General features: G+C 39.0%; 1 protein-coding gene across 2 annotated transcripts in view; it reads left to right on the forward strand.

Annotated features, from left to right (window-relative positions):
- Window positions 1-4,610: 4,610 nt before the first annotated feature.
- Window positions 4,611-20,766, forward strand: part of LOC122550677 (LIM and senescent cell antigen-like-containing domain protein 1) — a 120,890-nt gene continuing 104,734 nt past the window's right edge. The window contains exon 1 of one of the 2 annotated variants that reach the window (XM_043691773.1): window positions 4,611-5,217. Coding sequence is in view for 1 of the 2 variants with exons in the window: in XM_043691770.1 (XP_043547705.1) it covers window positions 6,101-6,129 (29 nt within the window). In the remaining variant the exon portion in view is untranslated. Of the gene's footprint in view, window positions 5,218-5,964; window positions 6,130-20,766 lie in introns of those variants that run through there. The other variant, XM_043691770.1, reaches the window with a different exon arrangement.

Here is a 20,766-nt window from a genome sequence, read left to right on the forward strand (position 1 = left end):
CTGGTACAATTGCAACATTTAAGAGGCATTTGGATGGGTATATGAATAGGAAGGGTTTAGAGGGATATGGGCTAGGTGCTGGCAGGTGGGACTAGATTGGGTTGGGATATCTGGTCGGCATGGATGGGTTGGACCGAAGGGTCTGTTTCCATGCTGTACATCTCTATGACTCAATGACTCTATAACAGTAGGTGGAGGCAGTTATGAGAAATCTGGACTAAATAAGCATGGAGAAACTGTTTCAACTCACGAAAGGAGCAAGAAAGAGAATACACAGGTTTAAATTAATTAGCAAATGATGGAATGGTGATATGAAGAAAGAAGTTTTGAGAAGATTTGGAGCTCAGGTTGAGGTTCTGGATCTAGGTTTGCTCCCTGAGCTGGAAAGTTCATTTTCAGATGTTTCGTCACCATACCAGGTAACATCATCAGTGAACCTTCGGGTGAAGCACTGGTGCTATAGCACGCTTTTTATATCTGTGTTTAGTTTTCCTTGGGTTGGTGACATAATTTCCAGTGGTGATGCCATTTCCTGTTCTTTTTCTCAGGCAGTGGTAAACGGGATCCAAGTCAGTTGTTAATAGAATTCCAGTTGGAATGCCATGCTTCTAGGAATTCTCACCTATGTGTCTGTTTGCCTTGTCCTAGGATGAATGTGTTGTCCTAGTTGAAGTGGTGTCCTTCCTCATCTGTAAGGATACTAGTGAGGGGGGTCATGTCTTTTTGTGCTAGTTGATGTTCATGTGTCCTGGTGGCTAGTTTTCTGCCTGTTCGTCCAATGTAGTGTTTGTAACAAGCACTACATTGAACAAACAGGCAGAAAACTAGCCACTAGGATATATAAACATTAACTACCCATGAAAAGATATGACCCACTCTCACTAGTGCCTTTACATATAGATGAGGAAGGATATCATTTCAACTAGGACAACACATCCATCCTAGGACAAACCAAACAGAGACACACATGAGAATTCCTAGAAGCATGGCATTCCAACCAAAACTCTCAACAAACACATTGACTTGGATCCCATTTACCACCACCTGAGAAAAAGTACAGGAAATGATGTCACCAACTGAAGGAAATCTATTCTCAGAAATAAAAAGTGGGCCATACAACCAGTGCTTCATCTGGAGGCTCACTGATGATGATACCTGGTATGGTGACAAAATGTCTGAACATGAACCTTGCAGCTCAGTGAGCAAACCTACATCCAAAATAAAGCCTTTCTCACACAGTGAGTGGTTAAGGTCTGTAATGTCCTGTCTGAGAGTATGGTTTAGTTAGGCTTGATTGAAGCATTCTAAATGGAATTAGACTATCTGAGGAGGAGGAGGAACATGCAGGGTCGCGGGGAGGCAGGAGAATGGGACGAAGGGAATTAATCATTGAGAGAGCTGTTGCAGACACGTTGGGAGGACTGGTCTCCTCTACACTGTAATAAGGCTGTGCATTAAGAGAGCAGGGCCAAGACCAGCATGTGAGGCGGAAATAGTGATTACTAATGATACAGGATCCCAGAGATAGCAGAAAATATGCATACTAATATTGCATGCATAGCTTGTTATAAAGGAGATAAAGGTTTATACTATGACTGGATTTTCTGTTATGGTGGATCCTCACTCACTTTTTTTTGCATGCCCAATGATATTATCATTTTTTTGCTGCCAAAGTGTTCACATTAAAATTGACAGGTATATTTGGACAATGAAATTATCATGTTCTGTCATACAGCATATCTATGCTCCTTTCTACTCAGCTAATATGTGCATAGATCAGACATTAATTGTTTTATAAGTCCAATGTAAATTTCAACAGTGGAGATACCCTACCTGTTTTAAGTGCACTAACTGCATTGAATGTTGTAATGCTAAACTGACTTTGGTGATTTAATACAAACACATTGCTCCACAGTCTTAATGGTAATAAAACTTAAATAAAGAAAAAGAAAGTTTCTCTCCCCCTGCAGTCTAATAATTACATCCATTTGAAATACCTTAGAATCATTTGCAGTCAATCCAGGTCATGAAAGGTGCTAATAATTACATGATTCTGTATCACAAAATTTTAAGATCTTTTTGTTTTCACACACAACCCTGGTCATTGGAGCATGTAGCCTGCATTCTTGGCATCACACTGGCACTGAAATTTATATACAGTACTACAGTACTCATTTATATGATAGGAAGAACATTGCTTTGGTTTGATGGGAGTATTCTGTTAGTGGAAATATTACTCATGTTGCCACTGCATAACAATAGCATGATATGGCAAGCTTTAGCTGTTGCTCAGATTTCTGAGGTATCTTAGGCTTCCAGGGAAACTTGAAATTGACAGGGCGCTTTTCGGGTCTGAAAGTGGTGGTTTTAGCGTGTGATACATAAAAAGGGGGAGAAAAAGTGTTGCACCTTTATTGAATTAACCAAAAAGATTGGAGACTCCAGTTCGATGTAACCACTGGTTACATGTAACTGCTGTTGGCATCACACTGCTCTGTAAACCAACAATCCAGCCAACTGAGCTAAACTAATTCCCAACCTAAAGGTTAATGTATACAATTCTTTGAAGTTGACTTGTCAATGAATCAGCTCCATTGTCTCATGTGCTGTAGTATAAATTGTTTATGCCTTTAAAATTTGACGCTAATGAGTGCACAATGACAAACTTCAACAGCATGTCTCTTTCTCCAGCAACATTGAAGTTCGGTACCACTTTCCCAAAGAATACTGTACAAATTCTGCTATTGTGTGCCAGTTCTAATTTGTGCTGATTGGCAAGATGGTGTGGCTTTGTAAAATTACTATCATATCTATGACTGCCCACATCTTGCATCCACATTTGATTGTTTTCTAAGCATTTCACAATTGCATTGTCATTTCATAAATTAATCCCCAGAATTACTATTTAGAGTGAAATGTATCATGAACTAAAATTGAGATTTAAATGCATTGCTAGTAATACAAACAATCATCTTTAAAAATCTGATCTGAGTGTAACAATCAGATCAGCCACAATCTTATTAAGTGGAGGACTTCACGTAACAGACTCAATGACCTATTCTTCGTTATTGTCATTATTCAATTTTTTAAAAAACCATGGTCATAGAATCTTTTCTATTTTCCTATATTCAGTTTCTTCTGAACATAATAATGCATATGGTTCCATTGGTGCTAATAGCATACAATAACTCGTGCAACTGGCTATTTTTTATTGGAGAACCTAAATTGTGAATGTCAGATATCTGCCTGTACTGATCATAGCAGATGAGACCAATTCTGTTTTGTGTAAGTCTATGATTAGTATAAAGGCTTTCTGGAATATCTTAAATAATTAACTACAATTATAGTCACCATATGTGAGTCACTGCAGTCCAAAGATTTAACAAGACATTACAGACAAATGACTCAGTCTCACAACAACAATTTCCTAACCTGTTTACAAGTAAGTTAAACAAACCTAGTGAAACGATACATTTCACTCTGATACTGCTAACTATTCACCAGTATTTAACTACATTTATGCCATACTTGTTGGCATAATTCCAGCTTTAACCAATGAAACTCATCCAGATGTATGACTGGCAAGGCCATGTTATTTAAAGTCAAGCTTCTGATTGGTTGAAGCAGTTTTGAAATGGAATTTAGCCAGTTGATTCTAAGATTACAAAGAGATCTTGATCAATTGGGTCAATGAGCTGCGGAGCAGCAGATGGAGATTAATTTGGATGAATGTGAGGGAAAACATTTTGGTAAAACAAACAAAGGCAGGACGTATACAATTAAAAGTAATGCCTTGGATAGTGTAGAATAGAGTTGTTGTTGTCATCACCATAGTCTGACCAGACCATAGGCGCTGCTCTCTCATGAAAGAGAAGCAGCTGGTGGTGATTTAACCTGAGGGCCATCAGACCTCAGGCAAGGGAAGAGGTTCAGAAGGTGAGTCCTTGTATTTGCGCTGTATTGTACTCATGCTGTTGGCATCACACTGCTTTGAAAACCAACAATCCAGCCAACTGAGCCAAATTGATACCCAACCTAAGGGTTAATGTACATAATTCTTTGAAGTTTGCATCACATGTAGACGAGATGGTTAAGAAGATATTTGGCATGCTTGGCTTCATTGCTCCTTTGAGTCTAAGAGCTGGGACGTCATGTTGAAGTTGCACAGGACTTTGATGAAGCCTTTTCTGGAGTAGTTTGTCCAGTTCTGTTGCCTTTTTAAGGATACTGTCCAGCTGGACAGGTTTCAGAAAAGATTTACCAGGATGTTGTTGGGAATGGAAAATTTGATTTATAGGGAGAAGCTGGATAGGTTGAGACTTTTTTCACAGGAAATTAGGATGTTGAAGCTGGTGTATTTTCCCTATTGTGGGGGATTTAAAGACTAGGGCATTTTTTAAAGGTGAAAAGAGAAATATTTAAAAAGGACATGAGGGACAACCTCTTTTTTTACAGAGTGCTTCATGTGTGGAATGAAGTTCGAGGAAGTGGTGAATGTGGGTCCAGTCACAATGTTTAAAAGACATTTGGATAAATGCATGAATAAGAAAAGTTTGGCTGTATATGGTCCAAACACAGGCAGATGGGACTAATTTAGTTTGGGATTATGGTCGGCATGGAGTGATTGGACCATGATGCATGAATCTATTGACTCTAAATGACCTGATCAAATTAGAAAAACTGTCGGCCAAATACTGATACAATGCTGCTTGTCAGAAAATGGATTTTCCTGAATTCAGGTGCTTTGTTCCAACTTTCTCATTTTCCTTATGCCAAACTTTTTCTATGTAACTGTTATTCATTCCTCTTCAGAACTGAAAACTGGTTATTATCCAACATAAGGCAAAGTCACATAATACACAGGGCTGCTCTCTCATTAGAGGCAACTGGTGGTGGTTTTACCTGATGGTCACTATACCTCAGGAGAGGAGAGAGGTTGGGAAGGAGAGTCCTCCAAGGAAACCTCAGCCTGTGCAGGAGTTTGAACCCACACTTGTTGTCTCATTCTGTATTGCAGTCCATCCAATGTAATATATTGAATTAAGCATCCATTGGATTTTTAAATTCTCTGATAATGACTAAAAGTACAATTTTGAAGTTGCCATGAGGGTCCCATGTTTTCAACCTCACCCCTTCCCTGAGGTGTGTTGACTGTCAGGTTAAACTTTCTCTCGAGACAGTGGGACAAAGGCAACTTTATATTTCCATCCAAATATTATATGTACTTTTGAATTTTTTCCTACTCCTGTAATTGAAGTTTACATGAAAATATAGTTTTGTTTGCCTTATGTTTATTTCAGAACTTTTATTATGTAAATTAATGTATTTATATGGTTGCAATATTTAACTGTGGATGACAAATTGTGATGAGTGGAGTGGACATTTAACTCTTCGTGCAAGATGACTAAACTTTAGGCACTTTTAATCTGCATTATTCAATACTGCATCAACTTTTCTGAAGCTGCCTATCAATTTAAAAATCCAGGTTTGCAAATGGATACACCGTAGTTTTAACACTAATTTATTGTGCAATGCATCATTGCCCATTACTTAGATTGCCACTGTTTATAGTTCTTAGCATCCAAAATAGTCCCTTCGTGTTCAGGCATATAATATTTTGCTCAGTATATATTGATAGTGTACACCCAATTGCGTTCCCAAACACTAATCTGCCAAACATACATTTTCCAGCCAGCTTAACTAATATAAAATTAGCACTGTAACTTTTTTTCCTCCCACTGCAACATAAGGTATTTATCCTTTCCTCTCTGCATCGGTGTTCTGTAGAATAGCCCCTCACGTGTCTGTATGAGCGATTTAGCTCATTGCTACTCCGCCTCCTGTGTGTGTTTGTCGGTGCGTCCAGATACACGTACTTACCAATCACTGTTTCTCCCGCAATTATTGAGCGATGCAAGCAGTGGGAGTAAGCGAGTTTGAGAATGACTGACTGACTGACTGACAGACAGAGAGAGGCTGGAGCCGAGTGGGAGGGAGTTTACAGCATCGCCATTGCTCCAGCCCGTCGCGGACAGCACTGACCACAGCAGCCGATACTGAGCCAGATACAGGGGTCAGTTTTGCAGCGCTCGAGCGGGTGATGTTCGCCGTCGCTGGAATGACTGGAAGGTGACCAGATTTTTTTTTAAAACACTCTCTCTCTCTCTCTGTCTCTACTTTCGCATTGACTTGAGACTGTCTTCAGTTTTGCTGCATCCACCCGCCAATCCATGACTTCATTTAGTGTTTTTTTTCATATTCCCTTTTTGTATTTTTTTTGGTCCTCTTCATTCAATAAACAGGACGGGGGGTGGGGGGCACTTCCTTCTGTTTGGTACTAAACTACAAGTTCTAGTCCCGGTAGCTCGTAGTTGAACATTTTAAAGTTAATTTTGGCGAGTATGTCAATTGTGCGGTCTGGGCGGGGGATTTGCTGAAAGTTGGCTGGAGCTGCTGAATTTAGGGTTACCCCACCCTGTAATGCCAGATTAGTCATGTTGACTTAAAAAGCTGCAATGTATCAGATTCTGTAACTTGAGGCCTAACTGGTGCAGACCTCGAGTACAATGAACAGCAGCAGGGATCCGCGGTTATTTTCTGTAGAAAGCTCCTTTCCAAAGTCCGGGACGTTGACCTGGGAAGGGAGTTTAACGGGAAGGCGAGGGGAGAGCAGACTGGAAAATGTTAACATAAGGGGCGGGCTGGGGGGGTAACTTGCATATGATGTAGCCAAGAAGTTACTCATCGACTTACCAGCAGTACAATGCAGGTTCTCATTTTCTAAGTTATGACCATATAAGTGTGTTCATTTTCACTTCCGGCTAAAATTCGGGATATGAACCGTTTTGAATTCAATAAATCATTTAATGATTCAACTGTAAATAGATGTATTTAGGAAGGCTGAGTTTATCGTACCCAAATGAAATATTTTGTGTGTTATCCTGTTTTGAGGTGACCATGTATATTAATCTGTAAACCTCATTGACATTTCTGAAAGCTTAAAAATTAGTTTCTAAGGATGAATTCCAATTGTGGCAGCAAAGCTTCAAACCAAAAAGTAAATCAATGTAACTGATTTGTTTACAGTTCAGTTTTAAACTCCGCCAAGGACATGCAGGTCCTTGGCCTCCTCCATCGCCTCCTCCATGGCAACACGACGCCTGGAGGAAGAGCGCCTCATCTTCCACCTAGGAACCCCCCAATCACAAGGGATGAATACAGATTTCTCCAGCTTTCTCATTTTCCCTCTCCCCACCTTTTCTTAGTCCCAACCCTCAGACTCCGCATCGCCTTCTTGACCTGCAATCTTCTTCCTGACCTCTCCACCCTTCCCCCTCTCTGGCCTTTCACCCTCGTCTTAACATCCTTCCACCTATCGTATTCCCAACGCCCCTCCCTCAAGTCCCTCCTCCTTACCTTTTATCTTAGCCTGCTTGGCACACCCTCCTCATTCCTGAAGAAGGGCTTATGCCCGAAACGTCAATTCTCCTGTTCCTTTGATGCTGCCTGACCTGCGCTTTTCCAGCAACATATTTTTAAGCTCTGATCCCCAGCATCTGCAGTCCTCACTTTCTTCTAACAACTTAAATTTGTAGAGCATCTTTTATTAAAACATCTCTCAGATCAGTTAGTTTGGATGGCTGGTTTGCAATGCAGATTAATGCCAACAGCGTGGGTTCTGTTCCTGTATTGTTTGAGGTTACCATGAAGGTCTCTCCTTAACCTGAGGTGTGGTGACCCTTAGATTAAACTCACCAACAGTTGTGTCTCTAGTGAGTAAGATTATGGCAACCTTACTGTTTTTAAAATGTCTCTCAAATGTAATCGGACAAAAAAAGATTTACATGAAACCAAGTAAAAGATGTTGGATAGATGTAGGTTTTAAGGAAGCTATTTCAGGAGATCGATAGTTTTGTACTGCAAATTCCAGAACTAAATCTAGACTGCTGAAGGCCAACAGCCGATGAAGAAAGTAGAATGCATAAGGACTACAGTGCTGGAGAAGTGAGGATATGGAGGGAATTTAACATGATTAAGAGAGGTTTTAAAATCAAGTTAGGGGACCAAGAGAATAGAAGCATGGAAACAGACCATTAGGTCCAACTAGCCCATGCTGACTGTGTTTCCAAAACTAGTCCAACCTGCTTTTGGTCTACATCCCTCCAGACCTTTCCTGTTCATGTACTTATCCAAATGTCTTTTAAACATTGTAACTCTACCTGCATCTGCCACTTCCTCTGGCAGTTCATTCCACACACGAGCCACTGTGTAAAACAAAAAAGTTGCCCCTCATGTTATTCTTAAAACTTTCTCCTCTCCCCTTCAAAATATGCCCTCGAGCTTTGAACTTCCCCACTCTGGGAAAAGACTTTTGCTATTGATCTTATCTATACCCCTTGTGATTTTATGGACCTCTACAAAGTCACCGCTTCACCTTCTACGCTCCAGTTGAAAGAAGTCCCAACCTATTACTATAGCTCAAACTCTACAGTCCCAACAACATTCTGGTACATCTTTTCTGAACCCTCTCCCAGTTTAATAATATCCTTCCTATAATGGGGCAATCAGAACTGGACATGGTACTCCAGAAGAGACCTCACTAAAGTCCTCTTCAACCACAACTTGACCTCCCAACTCCTATACTCAAAAGTGCTGAGCAGTGAAGGCAGGCATGCTGAATGCCACGCAACCGCCCTGTTTACCTGTGACGCAAATTTCAAAGAATTATGTGCCTGAGCCCCTAGGTCTCTGTTCTACAGCCCTACTTAGGGCCCTACTATTAATTGTATAGATCACACCCTTGTTGGTTTTTACCAAAATGCAATACCTCCCACTTATACAAATTAAACTCCATCTGCCACCACTCAGCCCATTGGCTTAATTGATCAAGATTCCTTTGTAATTTTCAATAACCTTCACTGTATATTATACAACCAATTTGTCCTCTGCAAACTTGCTGACAATGCCACCTATATTCTCATCCAAAACAATTCATATAAACGACAAACAAAAGTGGACCCAGTACCAATCCCTGTGCAACACCGCTGATCACAGGCCTCCAGTCTGCAAAACAACCCAATTAGCAAGCTCACTCCAAGTCCCATGTGATCTAACTTTACCAATTCGTCTACTATGTGGAACCTTGTCGAAGGCTTTACCAAAGTCCAAGTAAACAATGTCTGCTGCTCTGCACTCATTAATCTTCTTTTTTGGGTACTTCAAAAACTCAGTTAAGTTTGAGATACAATCTCCCTCGCACAAAACCATGCTCACCATCACTAATCATCCTTTTGCCTTTCCAAATGCATGTAAATACTGCCTTTCAGAACCACCTTGAACAACTTACCCACTGCCGATGTCAGACTTATAGGTCTATAGTTCCCAGGTTTCTCCTTTACAGCCTTTCTTAAAGGCACAACAACAGACATCCTCCAGTCCTCTGGCACCTAACCTGTGATTATAGATGATACAAATATTTCTGCTCTGGGTCCTGTAACTTTCTCCCTAACCTCCCACAGTATTCTGGAATGCACTTGATAAGGTTGTGGAGAGTTTATTGACCTTGATGTCTTCTAAGATCACTAGCAATACCTGTTCTGTAATGGAAACTGTTTTCAAAACATCAGTATTTATTTCCAAGTTGTCTAGCCTCCATTTTTCCACAGTAAAAATTGAAGCAAAATACTCATTATCTCTCCCATCTCTTGAGGTTCAATACAAAGATGACCTTTTGATATTTACACTCGCGTTGCTCTCTTGCTCTTAATATACTTGTAGAATCTCTTTGGATCATCCTTAACTTTATCTGCCAAGGCTATCTCATTTTCTCTCCTTTGCTTCCTGATTTCCCTCCTGAGAATGCTTCTACATTCTTTATGCTCTTCAAGACATTCATTTGGTTCATAGTTGATATGTGAACAGGACTTTGGGCGGGTTAGGATCTGGGTAGGAAAGTTCAAAATGAGATTAAGATCATGGAAGGTAGAAAATGGGAAGTGGGTCAGTGGAGTTCAGTTGAGTTTGAAAGTAAGAACAGCATGAATGAGCGTTTCAGCAGAAGATGGACTGAGGCAAACGCAGGGAGAATTAACTAGATTTACAAGTAGTTTAAACAGCACAACATCAAGTCTTTGTGACTGAGAAGATCGATTGGAAGATGAGCTCTGCGCAAGTAGAATACTGAATCTCAATAACTTGCTATAGAAGTTAAATTTTAGGACAGCATCAATTGTTTTTGTTTGATTTCTGCACTTATTGGATATCAGCTGGTGATGCAAGGGTTTTTGGAAACCACTGAGTAAATTTGCTGAGCTCACTATTTGGCTGCCAAGAGAAGTGTCAATTATGAGATGAGCATCTGGGATGAATGTTTCAGTCCATTTACATTTGTAAATGTTTAAAATTTTTAAAATATTTATGTTTGGATGCTTGTTCCTACAGAGTACTGTAGGTTAAAGTAAAAGTAAAATACTCTGGACGTCGGAGATATGTGACAAAATTGAAGTGCTGGAGAAAGAAAACATCAGATTTGGCAGCATCTTTAGAGTGAGCGTTTTGAGACCAAAGAGCCTTTTTGAACAGCCCCAGCCTGTTCAGCCTCACCTCATAGCTCAAATCCTCCAACCCTGGAAAAGATTTACAAGGATGTTGCCAGGGTTGGAGGATTTGAGCATGGGGAGAGGCTGAACAGGCTGGGGCTGTTTTCCCTGGAGCGTCGGAGGCTGAGGGGTGACCTTATAGAGGTTTACAAAATCATGAGGGGTATGGATAGGATAAATAGGCAAAGTCTTTTCCCTAGGGTGGGGGAGTCCAGAACAAGAGGGCATAGGTTTAGGGTGAGAGGGGAAAGATATAAAAGAGACCTAAGGGGCAAAACTTTCATGCAGAGGGTAGCAGCATGAGCTGCTAGAGGAATTGGTGGAGGGTGGTACAATTGCGACATTTAAGAGGCATTTGGATGGGTATATGAATAGGAAGGGTTTGGAGGGATATGGGCCAGGTGCTGGCGGTTGGGATATCTGGTCGGCATGGACAGGTTGGATCGAAGGGTCTGTTTCCATGCTGTACATGTCTATGACTGTATGAAAAGCTGTGGAAGAGCCACTATTCTTGTACCACGCCCTCTATAACTAAATATAGAATCATACAATACAGAAGAGACCCTTCAGCCCATCAAGTCTGCACTGACAAAGAGTACTCTAAAACTGCGAGAACCACTTTCCAGCACTTTGCTCTTTAGCCTTGAATGTTCTGATATTTCAAGCGCTAATCCAAGTACGTTTTAAGAGTTGTTCAGATTTCATCCATGTTTGCTTTTAATTAATTGCTGAAGGTTCTGCAATATGCTTTATTTATCTCCATTTTGGTACAGACTTTCTGTGCTCTTATTCTTCCCAAGGGGTTTTTCTAACACTTTGAATAATTACCATGTATCTGCATTAACCCAGTTTCCCTTTTTTTTTTCTGATTACTGCAAGTAAACTTCATGAGCATGTGTTGACCATTACACTATCTGTTGGAAAATACAGTCTGGCTCTATTTAAGTATGACAAACATGTACAGTAACTGTAGAGCACTCTTCCAGCCCACCTAATACCCTAGTGGGACACAACGCCATGTGCAATGTTTTTGTGTTTGTAGTCAATACGTTGTTGGTGAAATTTATAATATGTAGAGAATAGTTGTGAAAACTGAACAGGTAATTGACCATAGTATTATTCTTGAATACCCAAGTCAGATACGTACAAGTGATTTTTTTTTGTATATCACCATTCCTAATATTTATTATGTTTACACAATTTGTATGTGTATTTGAAGTATTTTATTTTTAGTTTGCAATTTTCACATATACTTTACATTTTGATATCCTGTGATATATATGTTGCGAACAACTGAAGTAGGAGCAATGTGGTAAATTAGAAATGCAAGCAACCAGAAACTCACGATCTTGCTTGTGGAATGTGTGAAGGAGTTCTACAAAGCAGTCATCCAATCTGCATTTGGTTTTCCAAAGTAGAAGCCACATGTTGTGGAAGTACAATATACTAAATTGGAAGAAGTTCATCATTGTTTTACTAGAAGCCAGGTGAAGGCCCTTCCTGATGAAGGGCTTATGCCTGAAATGTCGATTCTCCTGCTCCTTGGGTGCTGCCTTTTCCAGCACCACACACTCTACTCTGGTTTCCAGCATCTGTAGTCCTCACTTTCTCCTTATTAGAAGACATGTTTGGGGTTGGAGGGGCAAACAGAGAGGAGGTAAAAGAGCAGACGTTACACAACCTGTAATTGTGTGGGAAGAGGTTGAAGTGATTGAGGAATAGGGAAGGGTGCCAAGGAGGCAATGATCTCTTTGGAATTTTGATAGAGGGAAAGGAAATGTGTTTGATGGGGGCATTATGCTGGAGGTGGTGCAAATGACAACAAGTAATCCTTCAAATGTGGAGACTTGAGGTGGAAAATGAGCGCAAAGAAATCTGTTACAGTTCACAGGAGGAAAGGCAGGAATGAGAGCAAACATTTAGGAAATGTGTTTGAGGAGCAACACCTATCTTTTGATTAGGCACTGCACTGAGTTCAACATTAAGTTTTACAATTTCAGACCATGAACTTCAGTCATTATTGTGATTTTTTTTTTTGGTCACATGTGATTCTTAATCTTGTTATTTGTTTTTGCTTTCAGATTTAGCTATTCATTATTCTGTTCACATTCTGAGCAAATGTCTTTTTCTTTCCGACAATCATTAGCACTCCCTTTGCTGTGTGTTCCATGACATTTTTGGCATTTGATGTCTCCTACCCTTGACTCATTGGCAGACCTTTCTTTTTGTTGTTCCTCCAAACATCCCCCTCCACAACCAGCAGAAAAGCAGTTCTTCTTTGTTAGTAAGTCAAATTTGCAGTTATGGTGTAATAGTAACATTACATTTTGCTTTGAAAACCAATGTTTTTGTTCCTTCTAATTACATTGATTTATGCTGCGTGCACAAACTGGTAAGTTTGTGTGATATTGCATGAGTGGTGAAGCTGAGGCTTCTGGCCTGTTGTCTCAAGCCCTTGTAAGTGGCATTGCATATCTGTAACTTGCAATATGCCCAGTGCATGGATCACATTCTGAGAACCACCGGGTTAGCTGACTGACTTGTTTTTGTATGTTCTTATGCAATACTCCAATTTTATTATATTTATTTGTTACAGTTGTGAGTTGCAAGGTTTGTCATTTGGAACATGGGGAGAGCAAAAGGTGCTGATGTATTTTGAGTAAGAAACTTTCAAGTGGTTGTTATTTAAAAAAATCTTGAGCAAAATGGTCAATTAGTTATCTAATTAGACTTATTGCCACTATTTTATGATACCATGCATTTTGTTATCTTTCTGGAGTTATGTTTTGAGGAACCATTTCTTAGGCCATTTATGTGCAGTTTGCTGAATCATAATTGTGAATTACATTTAATGACTCACCGACCAGATCTCCGCTAAGGCTAGAGGAGGTGATATGGGTGAGCGTATTGCCACAGTGGTGCACTTTTATACTATGTAAGTAACGTCACCTCAGCTGTACTGATCAGGATTTACCAACTGCACATCCTGTCTTTTGGTTTCCAGTGAAATTCTTGAGTTTTGTGCCACGTGCTGATTATTATTGATCATTATCTGACATTGAATAGTATATTTATGCAGATATTACAAAACCCTGCCAGACTCATTACACACAGTAATCTTGATTCTGTTTGACTACTTTTATGTCCATAACTCTTGGTTTCCCTTTTCCCTGACCACCTGTCTAATTGACTCTTGCACACTGGTATAGTCTCTGCTTCAATTTTGCTAATCTGTTCCACAGTCAAATATTTGTTTATTTTAGTTTTAAATTATGGCTTTCTTAACTCACTTATATATTTGTCTCCCTCATTTTTGATGTCATAAGGAAACAATTTGTTTCTATCAACTCTTGTGTGTACTTTCATAATTTCAAAGACATCAATCAAGTTATCCTTTATTCTATTCTGTTCCAGCAAAAAACAGTCAAAGTATTGCGAATCTGTTTTCGTATTTTTGTTTTCTTGTGCCAGGTAGCATGCTCTTAATTTGTACTGTACACTGTCCCTTGCCTCATCCATGTGTTGCTAACTTGTGTAGGGATGTTGCATCTTTCCATACATCGTTTTCCCCTGAATTTAATCCCTCTCAGGTACACCTTCTCCTGTGATCACTGCATATATGTAAAAACAATGACTGCAGATGCTAGAAACCAGATTCTGGATTAGTAGTGCTGGAAAAGCACAGCAGTTCAGGCAGCATCCAAGGAGCAGTAAAATCGACGTTTTGGGCAAAAGTATTCCTGATGAAGGGCTTTTGCCCAAACGTCAATTTTACTGCTCCTCGATGCTGCCTGAACTGCTGTGCTTGCCAGTACAGTTTATAAAAATGATTTTTGTATACACGGTAACCACTAATCCAGAATCACTGCATGTATACCAAACCACACAATTCAGTGCTGTCAAATCCATGACACAACATAAATTAATTTTTGTGAACCTATTGAAATAGTTTTGCCAATGTAAATGCTCTTAAAGTTTACATTTCATGTTCCCAAATGCTATAATCCATAGAAACCTAACCCTTGAGTGCACAACTTCAATTGTAGACATGGGATGCTAAAGTGTACAATAAGTAACGAACAATAAGTAACAGTTTATAAAAATGATTTTAGTGTACACGGTAACTCTTAACAAGAACTGTCAAAATATTTTTCATACAGTAAACCAAAAAGGATGCTTTATTTTCTCTGTTAGATAAAACACAACTCTTGAGGAGTTGATCTATGCAAGGTACTTTTTTTTTGTTGTTCCCAATTTTTTTCCCCTCATTGCTAAAGTCATTTATATCTGTCAGTTTTCTCCAGTATTCCATCAAGCAATCATTTCCATAATCGAATCTCACAATGGAGATATTGTTGCCAAGCCCAGTTCAGTGCTTGTCAAATATGTGTAACGTGCACAGCAATTGGGACTGAAACTTCAATGGTTAGAACTCTTGTTGACATTCCAGATGTGCTTCACCAATTCCTCATCTGTGGAGATGAAAGCTGCAATCTTAATGACTATCAGTGGCAAGCAACAAACAAATTTTGACATTTGAGTGCATATACATATGAACACTCCAGTTTGGAGCAAGAGTAGCCCATTCAGCTTACGTGTTCTGCCATTTAATAAAATCATGGCTGATCAAACCCATATCCCCACCTACCCAGATAAAACATTAATGCAGTTAAGAATTGATTTGCTGCTGACTTGAAAGCCTCCTCCATTGTCTGGGGAAGCGAGTTGAAAACATCTCAAAACCTTCTGAGATTGAAACAGAATCCTCCTCATCCTTTGTCTTCTATGCGAGCCCCCCTTTTTTTTACTTTTAAATGGTTTCCACTAGTCCTGGTCTTCCCCACAAGGGGAAAGGTTCTTTCAGCATCCACTCCATCTAATCCCCTTAAGATTTTATAATTTTCTGATAATATCAGCTCCCATTTTTCTAACGTCTGGTGGATAAAGAACCAATTTCTTTAACCTTTCATCACATTGTAACACCCCAACTTAGGTATGAATCAAATGATTCATTTTTGAATCTTTATTGATATTCTTCAATATTTTAAAATAGATAAGTATTCTCATGTATTAGAGACACTACTTGCATTGTCATTTATTCAAAAATGAATTCAAGGAGCACTTTGCTGACCCTTCCTATAAATACCTAGAATTTTAACTGAACAATAAACTACTTGTCAGCAAGCAAAGGCAATAAATAAGATATTTTGAACACATTCATGTTGGAGTCTGAACAGTAGCCATTATTGTGGCCCTCACGTCACATGTTTAGTATTTGGGCATGCCATTGTGAACTTTTTGAGGAATAACTTTGTGATGTTACTTGAAAAATATAATGATTATTATCTTACTGGACTCCTTTTAAACTTGTTAAAAAGTTACTGCAGTGAAATTTGTTTGCTCAGCTTTACATTAAATTGGGTAGCACATATTAAACATGGAATTGTTTTTGTGTTTATTTCTTTCTACAGGTATTAAGAATATATTCTTTATGTCCTGGAAAGTACTTGTATACATCCTGGATTTGATCTAAATAAATTAACTTGATCTTCAATGCCACACTTACCACTCAGTCTATTTGCTCCTATTAGTCACAATGCTGTGTTTTGGCCCAAGGATGATATGTTTCCAACTGAGGACCACATGGGATAGTTGATAGGTGGAGAGATGGTCACAGGCAATGTCTGTAATGATTGTGTCTGACTAGCGCAAAATAACTATCCAAATAAAGACCAAAATGGAATGCTGAACTGTTTGGAGTACAGATCAACTATTGTCCTCACTGGACCTCAGACCTCAAATACTGCATTAAACTCAGGTCACCAAGGTATGTAAGTGACCTTCAAGGATTGGTGATAGTTCAGTCAAGATTGATTTCCACAAGGCAGTCCCATCAGAGAGCTGGTTAGTAGAAAAGCCTGGACAAACTTGGGCTTTTCAGAATTTAAAGGAGGTAACCTTACAGAGATAAAGGACTGTAAATGGTGAAGCAAAGATTGAAAAAAATTGCTTCAAAGTAAACAGAAAATTGGACAAGGAAATACGCATTCAGATAACTAGGCAAATTTAGGACCGATGTTGAGAAATTTGTTACAGAATTAATTCTGGAATTAATTTCTAGATGGAACAGTGAATGTTGAAATCCTTGAATTATTTGAGAAAGCAGAGACCATGATGTGGAGGTGGACATGGAGGAACATATTGGATCTCTCTAAAATGAAGACCTAATCTGGACAGAAATAAGCATCTTTATCTGTGGAATTTGAGAAATTTGAAGTGGCCAATGGTTGTGGATATTCTACAAAGCTGTACAATTAGCTTTGGATTCTAAAAGCCTTTAAGTCAGAGTGTTCAAAGATAGATTGGCGTTCTTTTGCATTTTGACATTTATAATACTGGTGAATTTGTGGTTTCTCTTCACCCCTGCAAAGGTCACAATTTGAGACTAAGTATGCAGTGAGATAGATTATCAAATTGCAGTTACAGATTTGATATGATGCTATATCAGCAAGGCAACCATTACATGGGTAGTAACTTAACTTACTAAAATGTTCAGTGCACCCAATACTGAAATTCTGACTAAGTTTGTTTTGCTGAGTTTCCACTGAGCACGAAACAAAAACACCACTCAACAGTTTTATTCAAGTACCTGAAAGATGCTTCACTGAAGCTTAAAAAAAATTAATGAGTAGAGCTAGAAATTCTTTGTTGCAATGGATTAATTGATGGAAAATTAGTCTTCAGTATTCAATTACGTAACCATAAAATAGAGGCTTCTTAATGAAATTCTGAACTCATTTTCAAGAGTGGATTGCGATTCTGGTAATTTTCCAATTGTTGGTATTAGATTAAAGTGGGTTTAAATAGCAAATATAGGCTAAAGAGTTGAATTTCACAGTAATGCGAAGGTGACTGTCATTGGCATCTTGGCAGCATTGGCCTAATCTGGATTCAAGAATCCCCAGCAGAATTGATATCAGTTGGACCAGATAGTGAGGATGGGTCTTGTGATTGTGGTGGAGGAGAACTGCCTTTGGGTAATACTTAACATGGGCGAATCATCTTAATTATCATGATGTATAGATTTTGATCTGAATGGTTTGCTGGAATGCTTGTCAAGGTGAGGTAAATATACAGTCAAATCTTTTACATATTCATTCCTATAGAATACTCAAATTGGTATCAATGCGACCAAACCTGGTTTAATAGAAGGAAATAACGATCTGCATTAACTAAGAAATTCTACAGTTTTGCGGATGATTGAGGTAAAAATTGAAGTTAACACAGAATTGAAAGGGAAAAACAATTATGTGTGGAGGGGAATTTTGTATTTGGGAGGAACAAAAATTAGACTAGTTCAGTGCTTGCCATAAAATAAAGGGAGACACAGACCTATGAGGGTGATGGAAAGAGAGAAGGATGGAAATTTAAACTAATAGTTGAATCTTTAAGTTGGTCTACTTGCCAAAAGAAAAAAAAGAAATAGGAGAAATATTCCACATGGATTTATTATAGTGAATTGAACTGTTGAAAGAAGTTTTTTTTTGTGAAATAGAATGACCAGTTTCTGGAGGGAACTTCGATAGTGAAAAAACATCTTTCTCAGCAGATAATTAAGAATTTCTTAATAATGTCTTAATTAACCAAGCTGTGTCAAAAACCTAGAAAGCAATGGTACTTTGTTTAATTTTGCTTTTGATCTTGATCACTTTAATTTCTGTCACATTGTTGGCAGCAGTAAAATCCAACTTCTACTCCCCACTGCCTGTGGTCCATTCCAGCATATCCGTTAAGGTGCGTCAAGGGTATCGATGTCTGATTCAGGGCAGAAAACCCTAATTCTGATTCTATAGGATTAAAACTTAGCTTTACATGTATTCTACTAATATTCCTAAGCCAGGCCCCCCTGTAATGATCCTGTCATGGATTTGTAGATTCCCAATGAAGATCTTTGTAGAAATCATGTTCCCTTTTACAGCAACGTGTGTTCTCTGATTTAAATGTTTAGGTACACAGTCAGCCTCATTCACAGTTCCAGTGAAAAGCTAAATGTATAACTCAAAGTGGAGGTTTAATATGACAGTTGCTTGAGAGTCTTAATGTGCCAGATGATGTTGATAGGGAAAGGTGAATGAAAACCATAAAGTAATAAGAAATGAGAACAAGCATAAGTCATTTGATCCTTCAAGCCTGCTCTGCCATTCAATAGCATCATGGCAGATCCGACATTTGTCACATCCATTTTCCAGCATCTTCCCCCATGTTTGGGGGTCTCCAATCTGACAGATGGTAGGTTTCATAACTCTGAGGGTGAGGTGGTGATCGGGAGTTACTGGGTCTTGGGTGACTGTTGCTACCAGTCAGGTGATTGAGTAGGGGATGGTGTGAATAGGTGGGATGGGACATCTGGTGATTGAACCAGGGGTGAAGGGTGTTGGGACCAGTAGGTGGGTGTTGGATAAGGGGTTCCTGTTCAGGGGCCATTTTACAAAGGCGTTGGGCATTGTTTAGTGGAGGATTCAGTGGTGAGTTGGGGTCACTTTAATAATAATTACTTGAGAGTTAGAGTAGGTTTTTAATGCTGTAACTGCCTGAGTAATTATTGAGCTTAATCAAGTCATAACCTTCCATTTCTGACTTTAACTAGTTTTTATAGAAGGTTCCAGGCGTTAGCTCAGTTGGCTGAAAAGTTGGTTTTTACAAAACAGAATGAAGCCATCCACTTTCGGCTTTACCGGCTGGTGATTCTCAGGTTCAACTTCCACCAGTTGTCTCTAACAAGAGAACAGTCCTATGGACCTTTGGGATTATGGTGACTTTACCTTTTAGTCTCAAAGCTTGTCTTGTCACACAAAAGGGTAAATGGACTTGGAGTACACAAAAAAAATCAGGCAGCAAGTGACCATTTAGCCCAAACGATGCTACTTGTGTTTTCCCATTCAGTTTGAATATTTCTTCAACATCTTGTTCTTCATTCAGCTATCCACTCTAAGTTTGAATGTTGATTTTCTTTTTTTTGTCTGAACTGCTCACTTGAAAGTTAACTCCATGGACATGTAGAGCTCCACATAAGGTTTCTTTTGCTCTCCATTCTAAAAGTCATGCATGCAATCTTGTAACTTTAACAATCTTATTCTAGACCCTGCTACTGTTTCTCTCTATCCTACTGTGTCCTTTCATAATTTTAAGCATTTGTGTCATATCACTCTGCAAACTCTATGATTGTAACATTTTTTCACATGTAACTTTGCTTATCAAATACAATGTCCAATCAAATCTGTGCTGTACTTTGGGCTCTGATTAATAAGGAGGATATTTTGGCTCAATGCTGTGCACAGTATTCTGAGATCTTATTGCAGGTTTCTGTAGAATCCTCATTAGCTCATGGTCTTTATATTTACTTAGAATTCTATTGTATTTCTTCCTGCTATTTCAACGAGCTGTTGCCTTGAGTTTCCTATGATTGATCCTGAGCTCCCAAATCCCTTTTTTTTATCCCCAGTCTTGAGTTGACTAAGATTTTGGGGCTCAATTACATCTAGTTAAGTTAACTGTGTATTTCATAACCATCTTCTGCTTTATATTTCATGCCCCTATATGGATCCTTTTCCTGCTAACCAAATAACTGATCACCCTTGAGGATGAGTCCTGTGGGACATCATTATCAACATATAACCATTTTGAAGACTGTCCAATTTCTCCTACAAACCAACCTTTCAATCTCTGTGCTCCATCTAACTTGCTGTTCTTTATGGTATCTTGTCAAAAGCTATTCAAAAGCCAATGTGCCCTACATATGTCATATTTTTCCACTCTGAAGTGCTTTTATTCTTCTCCAAGAAGGCTGCATCAAAAGCAATTGTTCTTTTTGAAATGTTAGCAACTTGTAACTGTTTTCCCTTTTATTTAGACACATGGTAATTTCATTTTTAATTAGATACTCTTAAAATATCTCCAGCACAAATGTTAAGTTAACTGTAATGTAAGTACCTGGATTAACTCTGTCTATTTACATAGAACATGGAACAATACAGCACAGAACAGGCCCTTCGGCCCACGATGTTGTGCCGAACATTTGTCCTAGCTTAAGCACCCATCCATGTACCTATCCAATTGCCGTTTAAAGGTCTCCAAAGATTCTGACTCTGCCACTCCCACAGGCAGCGCA

The sequence above is a fragment of the Chiloscyllium plagiosum genome, chromosome 6 (genome assembly GCF_004010195.1).
Source record: "Chiloscyllium plagiosum isolate BGI_BamShark_2017 chromosome 6, ASM401019v2, whole genome shotgun sequence".
NCBI classification, from domain to species: domain Eukaryota; kingdom Metazoa; phylum Chordata; class Chondrichthyes; order Orectolobiformes; family Hemiscylliidae; genus Chiloscyllium; species Chiloscyllium plagiosum.